The sequence below is a fragment of the Pantherophis guttatus genome, chromosome 1 (genome assembly GCF_059756535.1).
Source record: "Pantherophis guttatus breed Tessera chromosome 1, ASM5975653v1, whole genome shotgun sequence".
Classification (NCBI taxonomy): domain Eukaryota; kingdom Metazoa; phylum Chordata; class Lepidosauria; order Squamata; family Colubridae; genus Pantherophis; species Pantherophis guttatus.
This window is the reverse complement of record NC_142063.1, coordinates 147842807-147855032: the sequence shown is the minus strand read 5'-3', so window position 1 is coordinate 147855032 and position 12226 is coordinate 147842807. Positions and strand designations below refer to the sequence as shown.

At 37.7% G+C, this 12226-nt stretch overlaps 1 protein-coding gene across 1 annotated transcript in view; it reads left to right on the top strand.

The window, feature by feature from the left end:
* DPP4 (dipeptidyl peptidase 4) overlaps positions 1-12226 on the top strand; it is a 72843-nt gene that overhangs the window by 49564 nt on the left and 11053 nt on the right. Inside the window, exons 20-23 of the mRNA XM_034426282.3 lie at positions 917-1111; positions 1793-1847; positions 5041-5140; positions 7880-7944. Of these exons, the coding sequence (XP_034282173.2) occupies positions 917-1111; positions 1793-1847; positions 5041-5140; positions 7880-7944 (415 nt within the window). The remainder of the gene's footprint in view (positions 1-916; positions 1112-1792; positions 1848-5040; positions 5141-7879; positions 7945-12226) is intronic.

Here is a 12226-nt window from a genome sequence, read left to right as displayed (position 1 = left end):
ATGAATAATTGAGGATCCATAATGCCTTCCATTATGGAAAAAAGCAAAAAGGTGTGAGACATCGAGACATTCCTGCAATGAAGCAAGAACAAATGCTTACAACTTAAGCTCGGTTTTGCTGTATTTGCACAAAGGCCCAGGGTGAGAGTTGGAGTGTAGAAAATATAGATTGAAACTATCTCTATGGGCAGTCGTTTCAGTAGGATTTAGTCATGAACATTTAATGTTATTTGAGATTTCTTCCAGGAGCTTCATGATTATCCTCAACTTCACAATAAATTAGATTAGGTTGGTCCAAAGTTACTCATTGTGTTTCATGGGAGAATGGGGATTGCTGACTTCTTGTTGGACATCTCTAAGTTCTGCAGCAACCATAAAGGAATGAAGTTTTAAAAAACATCTCATTATTTCAAAAGACAAAGATGGAAATAATTCAATGGAGAGAGTTAAATGGAGATTAAAATCCTACCATAGAGTTCATATACTGATTGTGCCAGAAAAAGATCATACGATTCCGTCTCGTTTCTTATCATTTTGTGCTTCAATTAAATTTCCTCTATTTAGAGTCTTCTTTGTAAATACCATTCTTACTAGAATATATTAATTTTAACCTAAATTGCTGTCTATATTGCTTATTTTTAATTTCCAGCCATGTATGTATATAGCGAAATAAGCATTCAAAACAACTAAAGCCAGCCAAATAATAAGAAAATTAAAAATCCAGCATATCATCAGGATACATTTCATGGGCCTGAATCCCAGTTCTATTGTTACAGTGTTTGTGGCAAACTCAGATGAAGAGCAGGCTGCTGGATATTTTCTGTTCCAATCAAATTCCCTGCTTATATAAGAATTTGGAAAGTGCAGAACAAATAGAGCATGGCATGGATCAAGTCAACCAACTTACTTTCCACAGATATGCAGGACCTGGTAGTCAGAAAGCAGATGCTGTCTTCCGGATCAACTGGTCTACGTATCTGGCAAGCTCCGAAGGGATTATTGTGGCTAGCTTCGATGGTAGAGGAAGCGGTTTTCAAGGAGATAAAATTTTGCATGCAATATACCGAAGACTGGGAACCTATGAAGTTGAAGATCAGATCTCAGCAGCCAAGTATGTTTGTGCCTTGTTGCCTTAGTTAGGACGGTTAACATCTTAACTGGATTAACTGGAAATTGAATGTTTCTCCTTCTTGCAGAATTTTGTAGGCTTGGTTTTCTTTGTTTCTCATTTTTTCCATTTACTAACTTTTATCATCCCCTCCTTATATTAATATAAATTTTGGGTTTATTTTTTTAAAAAATCCAAATTTACAGTAATTTTTTTTAATCTAATACACAGTTTTTGCAAACGGTTGTCATATAAGATAGTTAATTACTGTATTTGCATGATATAAACATTTTGTGCAGGCCTTTCCTTAATGTTCCCAATTTTTTTGATTGATGAATTGGACTGTAACTTTCAGAGAAATGAATTTTGATGGGTAGTTGAGTTAAGATTCATATATTAGTTTGAAAATGAAAATTTGATTAACACAAATACACTAATTTCTCTTCTATTTCTAACCCAAGTAGCCTTTCTATTTCCTTTGTCCCTTATTGGTAATCTAATTATTTAAAAAAAGTGGAATAGAAAAAAACTTGTTTGCAAATAAGTATTGAATATTAATATTTATGTATTACATTTTAATACGCCTATTCTCCAAGGAGCAAGGCAGGTGGGGTAAAGGAAGTATTGCAAAGAAGAATAAGATAAGATTTTTTTGAATATGTGCACTTTTCTGTTATTAATTAGGCTATTTTCCGAAATGAGCTTTGTTGATAAGGACAAAATGGCTATTTGGGGCTGGGTAAGTATTAAAGTGTTAATAGTTTTGTTCAGATTTAAATATTCTGCTGCTAGTAAGAAAAGGTGTTTCACTTGAATACACATTGTGAGAAATTGCTGTTTGTGGAGACACAGGAGATGTTCTTTATAAGATACTCCTCTATATTTTAGTTGGGCCTTTTTCTAAGTAGAGAAATGTTTCCATTCAAAACCTGAATTATTGCTTCCATTTATCTCTCCCATCTTTATGCCATCTGATGGACTATTCAGACACATAGAAATTGGAACAGCTGGGTCATTGCCTTGATCCAGCAAGACTCTTTTTCTACATTCTCACATTCTTAACATAGTTATTGGCCACAATAACTATGTGGCTGGGTTCATACCTTGCATTAAGCCATGAGTTGCTTATTCAGAGTTTATTGAGTAAACCATAGTTAGATAGGTTCATACACTACATTAAGCCATAAAGCATAGTGTGCAAACTTTAATTGCTTGTTCACATAACATGATAAGCGAAAATCAAGCAAACTGCATTGTGTTTTACACTGAATCTATGAATCTAGTCTGTCACACTGTCCTCTTCTGTGTTTCTAGTGTAGGTTGGCTTCTATATAAGGTTGCAGGAAATTTATTATTTATTATTTTATTATTATTTATTTATTTGTCAAGCATATATAAGATAACAGGTAAAAATATAAACATAATTTGAATACATGAAAAGAGTAAGAGTAAAAAATAAAAAGGAATGTTAGGACAGGGACGGTAGGCACGCTGGTGCTCTTATGCATGCCCCTTACAGATCTCTTAGGAATGGGGTGAAGTCAACAGTAGACAGTTTAAGGTTAAAGTTTTGGGGGTTTGGGGAAGAAACCACAGAGTCAGGTAGTGCATTCCAGGCATTGACCACTCTGTTACTGAAATCATATTTTCTGCAATCAAGATTGTAGCGGTTTACCTTGAGTTTGTATCTATTATTTGCTCATGTATTGCTGTGGTTGAAGCTGAAGTAATCATTGACAGTAGGACATTGGGGCAGATAATTTTATGTACTATGCTTAGGTCAGACCGAAGTCAGCGTAGTTCTAAGTTGTCTATGCCCAAAATTTGAAGTCTGGTGGCATAAGGTATTTTACTGCAGGTAAAGGAATGGAGGATTCTTCTCGTAAAATATCTCTGGACTCTCTCAATTGTATTTATGCAGTGCGGGTTCCAGACAGATGAGCTGTATTTGAGAATTGGTCTAGCAAATGTTTTGTGTGCTCTAGTTAGTAGTACAATATTACCAGAGAAGAAGCTACGCAAGATTAGGTTAACAACTCTTAATGCCTTTTTGGCAATGTTGTTACAGTGGGCTCTGGCACTTAGATCTTTAGAAATGAGTACTCCAAGGTTCTTGACATAGTGAGGGTCATCTACAAGGTTTGATTGTATTTTAAATCGATTGGGTCAACTATCCACTTAAAAGTCTATTCTCATTATATTTTTGTGATATCAAGGGAATATTTTATGATACAAGGGAATGTCTCCTTGCACAGATACTCAAGTTCATCCTTGGAGCAGGAGAGCTATGTTAGTTTTGGCTAGCTTAAAAAGGAGTTGAAAGGACTTTTTCCAGCTATAGTCTGGCTATAGATGATAGCTCTATTAGCCAATCTCAGTGCTGCAGCTATGCTTGGCAGAGATGTTCAACTGTTGGAATTAAACCAGCTATTCATGGTACTCAACCACCCATCCAATGAGATCAATAGACACATCTATATAGGCAGATCAGTTTCCAGGGAGGTCCTCTTAAAAAACAGACCACAAGAACAGGAGAACAGAACTTCACTGATTACCTCCTCCAGCTCAGAGCTCAAACTACTCAAATGCATTATTAATATGCTGAAGCCCATGCGGGACAATGATACTATATTTTTTCAGACCCATGTTTGCATACAAAAAAACATCTAACCTGAAGCAGATTCTCACATGCAACAAAACAACAATAACAGGATAATGATGGGAACCAGGTTCTGCAACAAATCCAGATGTCTAGCTTATCCCCACATTTATACCATTGTGGTGTGTACAAGTACACATACACAATCAGAGATGCCTTCACATGCTGGTCCTCTAATGTGATATGCACCAGCATCTGCCCCTTTGGACTCTTATCTACATAGCACAAAGTTTACGCGTATACTGAAGAATTCATGGACACAAGTTTGACATCAGGAGACAAAATAAGGTCAAAATAATAGAGAGCACTTCAGCCTCCTAGGACACTCATTGCAGACCTTAAAATGATCATCTTGGGGGGGAAAAGCACTCTTAAGTGAAAGATTGCTGAACTCACGTACATCAAATGGTTTCAGGCTATCTCAAAAAATCTCAGCAAACACAGTGTTTCGTATTAACACATTAAAATTGATAATCGACCGAATTATTACTTGTAATCTGCTTTATGTAACCTGTATCTGCAATAACCAATCTAAATTCCCCTCTCCCAGCATCATCACAATTTAACTCCTACATCAGTTTTGTTGTTGTTAGTTGCAAAGTTGTGTCTGACCCATCACGACACCATGGACAACGTTCCTCCAGACCTTCCTGTCCTCTACCATCCTCTGGAGTCCATTTAAGCTCACACCTACTGCTTCAGTGACTCCATCCAGCCACCTCACTCTCTCTACATCAGTTAGTTAGTTAATTAATTAATTAAAAACATTTATATAGCCACCCCTCATATAACCAACTCTGGGCAGCTAACTAAATCAAAGTTTTAGTTATGAAGAAGTGAATTGTTGCTAACAAAATGTTTGCCTTTTAGTAAAAGTTGTTAATTAGAACAGAAATGACCAGACTCCTTCTGATTCAGGTTACCCTGAGTCGCATGTCAAGTTGGCAGCTATATAAAATGAAGGAGAACATGTGACTACATCTCATTCTCCCTAACCCGACCTAGAGATGCCTCTTTTTGAAACTAAGCCTAATGGGGCTCCCTTTATACGCCTTTATACAAAGGCACTATACAGGTTTTACTAAGAGTTTTATTACCCAAAAACAAGCCTTGCCTCATTACTCGGCAAACTAAGATCCAAGCAAAGCTATCCTTTAACACACACACACAGACACACACACACACACACACACACACACAGACAGACACTTTGTGAGAAGAACGTTGTATCCCTCTTGGTTTGTTTGAAATAATAATGTTTCTTTTCTCTCAGTCTTATGGAGGCTATGTAACTTCCATGGTCCTCGGAGCCGGAAGTGGTGTATTCAAGTGCGGAATAGCTGTGGCACCTGTCTCACGCTGGCAATATTATGGTATGTGTTTATTTATTCACAATAAAGTAGGAAGATCCTTTGTCAAGTACCACAGGAGTCATACTGGGAAATGGTATAAAGTATGAATAGTTGGGTACATAATTCTCCCACATGAAATTACCATTTGGTTTGCCTTCCTGAATTCACGTGAGGTATTGCACACTGTCCCTAGATTAATAATTTTTTTCCCCTACTGGAAACTTGGATTTGAAAGGAAGATAATCTGCTTAACCTTTAAATGGCACAAAATTACTTAATATTTGAAATTTTACTATAATGCAAATGTCTGCATTTGCATTCCTCAAAAGTGCCATGTGTTCCAAAGTGTGGAGGGATCATTTCTGAATGTCATAGAATTTGTTGGCATCGCTACCAACTTCCTTTATATTACAATGAGCTCTAGAAAGAAGGGTCATAATTTTAATCATTTATTAGAATATTTACCAATTAAATGATACTGCTGATTGCCTCTTATGTATATTAAAGTATGTATCAAACACTTATTATTAGTTTGCTCGATGTTCTAAAAACTCCCAAAAGGGAATTTTGAACATTAAAGCTGTATATTTCTGCCTCATATTGTAATTCTAATCATGACTTGATTTGGGTAAACTTTGTGATGGCTTCTTGAGCTTCTGCTTTTCATTGGGGCTATGAGAAAACCTGATTTGGCTAAATTTGCTGGAAGTTAGAAAGGATGATATTTGTGTAATTAAGCCCCTCTTGTCATGTTTTCCTTTTGCATATCAGTGCTAACTTCTTCTGTCCTACCTTCAATGGTTAAATTTTACTGTTCGGTTTTTAAAAAATAATTATGTATTAGAATATGCATAATTATTCATAGATTTCCCCCATTGCAAATGAGTATACTATCTCTAGAAAAATCATAGTTTTGTTCTATATTTTGAAATGTTACAGAAATCTGTTTATCAAGAGGCAATACTCTATGACAGTGATGGCGAACCTTTTTGGCACCAAGTGCCAAAAAGGGAGCACTTCGTGTGCGCTCACTAGGAAGAGGAGCTGCCCAGGGGCCGTGCATGCGCCGGATAAGGTACTTCCGGTTTCTGGCACACGCATGCACGCTGCCCAGCAAGTCTTCCAGTTACTGCCACGCATGCGCCGATTTGTGCCAATCAGACCAGCTCTTCCAGTTTCCGGAACTGCCCCACGCACAAAGGCCAGCTGATCATCACATGCGCATGCGTACCAGAAACCTGCAAGAGGAACGGGCGCCGCCGCACATGCCAGGCAACATGGCTCCACGTGCCACTTCGGGCACGTGTGCCATAGGTTCGCCATCACGGCTCTATGACATGCCTATATACCCTGTTTCCCCCAAATTAAGACATCTCAATAAGGCCAAGCGCTTATTTCAGGGTTCAAAAAAATATAAGACAGGATCTTATTTTCGGGGAGCAATCTCAGTAGGCAGCAATCTCTTTTAAATGATTTCTAACTGCAGAGTTTTGGAGTATTTATTTTTAAGTCATCTCTATCCCTCCTTTCATCAAAGAGCTCAAGGCAGCAAATATGGTTCCTCTTCCACTTTTCCTTTGCTGGAAGCCTGCAAAGTGGCTAGATATTTGAAATAGTGTCATGCTATCAGACGCCTCCTAATTTATCAAGACTTTCTCCATCTCCTTTGTGGGACATTTGTGTATTTTCTTGTTCTGGAGAAAGGAAAATCTCCTTCCTATTAGTTGGTGGACTTGCTTCTATTGATGGAAGGACAAAGTTGGATTCCACCTAGTGAGTAGTACAGGCTCTACCAATGTCCTATATGGCTGACTCAGAATTTAAACCTGGGTCTAGTCACACACAAGACTTATCTGGGGTTTCCCAAACTGTGAAGTATACGTTCCTTGGGGAGGTGCAGATGGAGTCCAGGATAGGTATGAAAAACCCTTTGGTTAATAAATCCACATTTCCCAAAGTTTCATTTTATTGCTTCCATTGTTCAGTTGTGTTCATTTTGGTATTTGAATTTTTAGGGGAGATGTGTACATTAAGGTTACAGTAAAGGGAGGTAGAAGGGACGCGGTAGCTCAGTGGCTAAGACGCTGAGCTTGTCAATCAAAAGGTTGGCAGTTCAGCAGTTCAAATCCCTAGTGCTGCATAACAGGGTGAGCTCCCGTTACTTGTCCCAGCTTCTGCAGTTCGAACCTAGCAGTTCGAAATCATGTAAAAAATGCAAGTAAAAAATAAAGACCACCTTTAGTGGGAAGGTAACAGCGTTCCGTGCACCTTTGGTGTTTAGTCATGCTGGCCACATGACCACAGAAACATCTTTGGACAGCGCTGGCTCTGGCTTTGAAACGGAGATAAGCCTCCGCCTCCTAGAATCTGGAAAGACTAGCATATATGTGTGAGGGGTGTTAAGGATATTGTTGTGTTACCAACCAGCAGAATAAGTGCACAGAGAAACGGTACTGAGAGCAACCTTAGTAAAACTTCCATTTTCTTTCCAGTTGATGAGAGAATAATATTACTTTGGCATAAGGTTGCTGAGAATAATTAATAATGCTGTTGCTATGGACAACTGCATACTGAATATTTAAAAATGTGATTATCTCCAGTGCCTATTATTAAGAAAACAGTAAATTTGGGGGGAAACGTAGCACAATAAAGCATTCACTATATTGATAAATAGATGCCAATGAACACCAGAGTCAAATAAGCAAACATACCCTTTAGATATTGCATAATGTCTTCTTTATGTGCTCCACTCCATCCTAGATTCTATATATACTGAACGCTACATGGGTATGCCTGAAAAAAATGATAACCTGGATTTCTATGAGGTAAGAAAATGTTGTTCACTTTTTACTGTACAAAAATAAAACAGTGCAAGCTGAATTTCACTCAGCCTGACTTCCACTCACATACTCCTTTCTCCTCTGCACTTCTACCATAAACTTTGGATCACACTCACACACACCAAGTCCTACAGAACATGTGGGAACATGAGAAGCAAGCTATGATAGCTGTTCCCCCCCCCCACTTCCTATCCTTCTTATAGAGAAGTGGTTATATGGTAATTTATTTAGGACATCAGAAGCAATAGTTGTTCTAGGTGAAGAATATTCTAACAGTTTCTGTTGAGTGTTGCTAATATATTCCAGATGTTTCCTAAATTATTTACAATGTTTTGCTATACTGTAGAGGTTAGGTGACTGCATTTGTTTGGAATATGGATTCCATCTGTTCTTTATCAGAATATAAATATTTATAAATAACTTTTACTAAACTGTTTCTTTTATTAGGGAAATGAATTTGGTATGCTATTTGATATACCTTTGTGTAGAGATTTGGGTTCTGTAGACATGCCGTCTAACATCTCTGGGTTGCAATAATATAGGCAACCATTAGATAGCAGCAAATTGTACTTTGCGGTTTTTAGTGTAATCTGAATACTATTTGCAACCCAGAGATTATAACCCTATTTAACATTGCATCAGTTGGCACTTTTATCATGAGAATGTGGTTGCATAGATCTGACCAGACACTTATGAAAACATCTTTTCCTTCCCTCTTTCTTAATCTGTGGCATTTCTTCACTAAAACCGATTTAGGCATTGAATTTGTTTTTTGACTTTTGGAATTTGCACTGCAAGTGAAATGGTGGTAGTGAGGTATTAGCCTGAGATAATTTAAGGTGACATTGCTCTGCTAACATTGCTCTTAAACAAGCACATCTACCATTATATCTGCTATTGCAGCGTCTTTACATGCCAATGCATATCTGTAAATTTTGTGCTCAAGTATGTTGTATGCAGGTTTCTGTTTCTTCAGTATCACGTTTATGATGCCTTTGCTCCAAAAAGAACTTTATAGTAAATTATGATTCTATCTAAGCATACTGTTTCTATTTTTCCATTACATCATAATAAAAATTCATGCACTCTGACACATCCACAGTGTTTGAACACCTGTTGAAGTGTGTAGAAACTAAGTAGAAAGGAACATATTGAGGGTGTACATTTGATAAGGAGATCTAAAATGGGTGGAAGATATCTTGTTTTGAAATAGAAATAGACATGGAATTGAATTGAAATAACACACTGAGCACATTGTCACAAAACCCACCGTGGGCAAAGGGAGAAAAAAATTGCTAAGTTATCCTATCTCTACTCCAGTTGCTACTTGATGAAGTAGCAGCCATGTAACAAATGCTGCTATTGGGCATCTGCTGTTCAGGTTTAATGAGGGAACAGGGAAGAGTGAATTATGGAGAAAAAGCCTAAAAGCCATAATCATAAAATGAGAGTTTGACAACCAGATAGTTTTGTTTTTATGCTTAAAAACCTAAAATGGGCAGCCATACAAATTTTTAAAATAAATAAATCTGGATTTCTGAAATTTGAGAACCAGTTTGGTGTAGTGGTTATGGCCCTGAACTAGAAACTCATGAGTTCTATTCCCACCTTTAGCACAAAGCCAACTGGAGACCTTGGGCTAATGACTTTTTTTAAATATTTTATTTATACACTTTTGTTTTTTTGTATACATAAAAACTCAATATTCACATTGACAGTATGTTGTCTGGGTACAATTGATTTTGAGTAATGATAACAAAAATTTTCACATTGCTATTTATAACAATTATCATCAGAACATATTAATAATAATTTTTACTTATCCTTAATTATTCACCTTACATTATTTAATTAAACATTCTTTTCAATTTTAAGTTTCTAACTTCTGCTTCTATTTTCTAGCCATTGATAGAATGTCTCCCATGTTAAAAAAATATTCTGTTTCCTTCTTATCCTTAATTTTCATTGTTAATCTATCCATCTCAGCACATTCTAATATTTTTTTTATTACACTTTCCACAGTGGGAATATCTTCATTTTTCCAATTTTGTGCAAATACAATTCTTGCTGCTGTTAAAACATGTAAAATTAAATATGTATTTCCTTTATTGTATTTTTCTGGCAATATACCCAACAAAACAATTCTGGTTTTAAATCTATTCGTTGTTTTGTCATTTCTCCTAGCCATATTCGTATTTTTATCCAATATTTTTTAGCCTTTAGACACGTCCACCACATATGGTAATAAGAGCCCAGTAACTGATTACATTTCCAACATTTGGTGGACATATTTTTAAACATTTTTGCCATTCTCGCTGGTGGCAAAGAGCCTTGGTGGCACAGCAGACTAAAGTGCTGTTAAATAGCACCAGCTGCCTGCAATTATTGAAAATTCACATCTCACCAGGCTCAAGGTTGACTCAACCTTCCATCCTTTCGAGGTAGGTAAAATGAGGACCTGGTTTGTGGGGGCAATAAGCTGACTTTGTATAAAAAAGAACACCGCTTTGGGGGGGGACAATAAGCTGACTTTGTATAAAAAAGAACACCGCTTTGGGGGGGGGCGTGAAAGCCCTACTAAGCAGGTATATACAAAAGTATGAAGGTTATTGCTTAACGCATTGTAAGCCACCCTGAGTCTCCGGAGAAGGGTGGCATATAAATTGAACCAATCAATCAATCAATCAATAAAATGCCACCTATAAAACATTTTGTATAAATTTTCTTTATAAACTGTTGACATCGTCAATTTATAATTTCTAGTGGCTTTCTATTAGCCCTAGGATGGAGGTCTTGGCAAGCCACTCTAAAAACAAAACCTTGCCAAGAAAAGTGCATAGGCTTGAGGTCACCTGGAGTAAAAAACTGACTCAAAGATACACCCTACTAACAAACCCCAATCCTTAAAAACCCAAGATGGGCAACTGTACAAATCTATTAAATAAATTAACCTGGAGTTCTGCAGATTCATCTATTCAGGTCCCAATTTCCAATACTGCTGAAACCTAGAAGAGGGCAGCCCTGTTCATTCACTCCAGGTTACCTCACAAAATAGTTAAGATAGAATGGGATCATCTCAGATGGCCTGGATCTTGTTTGTGGGTAGGTCCAAATGAGTTAGTCGGTTTTGCCCTTCAGATCTACACATCCTAGATAGGAAATATCTAGGAAACTGCCATTATAATGTCATTATGCAGGGAGCATGGTGGCCTAGCAGTTAAGAAGCTGGACTTGTCAACTGGAAGGTTGGCCTTTTGAGACCCAAGTACAGCATGATAGGGGGAGCTCCCATTCCTGCCCCAGCTTCTGCCCAACTAGCAGTTCAAAGGCATGGAACTGGGAGCCCCAAAGGTGCTTTTTTCAAGAGGCAACTGGACTTTCTTCTTTTTTCTTTGAAGACATTTTGCTTCTCATCCAAGAAGCTTCTTCAGCTCTGATTGGATGGTCGGGAATGGAAGGATTTATACTCCTTGCAGACAGTTGGTCATTTGCATTCTTTTAGAGAATCATTGAGGCCACTTGGGGGTTTATCTGTGTCCTCAGGGTCACCTGAGTAGTGCAAAAAGGTGTGGAGCCTTCTTGATTGCAGGATGTTTTCTGCCCCATGTCCCTTCACTGTTGAAGACAGGCGCAGACTGTTGGGGATGAGTCTGTGCTGTCTGCATCTCAAACTGAAGTGCAAATGGTTCCTGTAGTTTGCAATTTTTCTGGAAATCCATTCATACTCCTACACGATTTGAAGGAATTCACCCAAAGTACACAGCTAAAAGTCTATGGAGATTCTCAATCATCCAGGTCATGGTTGTCTCAAGGGTGCTTTTTCAGGAGGCAACTCAACTTTCTTGTCCAAAACAACAACAACAAGAGAGTCCAGTTGCCTCCTGAAAAAGCACGTTTGAGACAACCATGACCTGGATGATTGAGAATCTCCATAGGCTTTTAGCTGTCTAAAGGTCAACTGAGAATCTCCATGGACATGGAACTAGGAGTAGATAAATAGGTACTATTTTGGTGGGAAGGCAACAATGTTCTGTGCACCTCATGCAGGCCATATGACCATGGAAATGTCTTCAGACAACGCTGTCTCCCTCAGCTATGAAATGGAGATGAGCTCCACCCTTTAGAGGCAGATACCACTGGACAGGGGAAAGCTTTAATTTTTTAAAAATGTCGCTATAGAATTCTACAATCTGACTACTCTTGTCTACACCTTTCTGGCTACCACCCCTCAGAGATAGTACTACAAGTACTACAAGCTTAAAAAAAG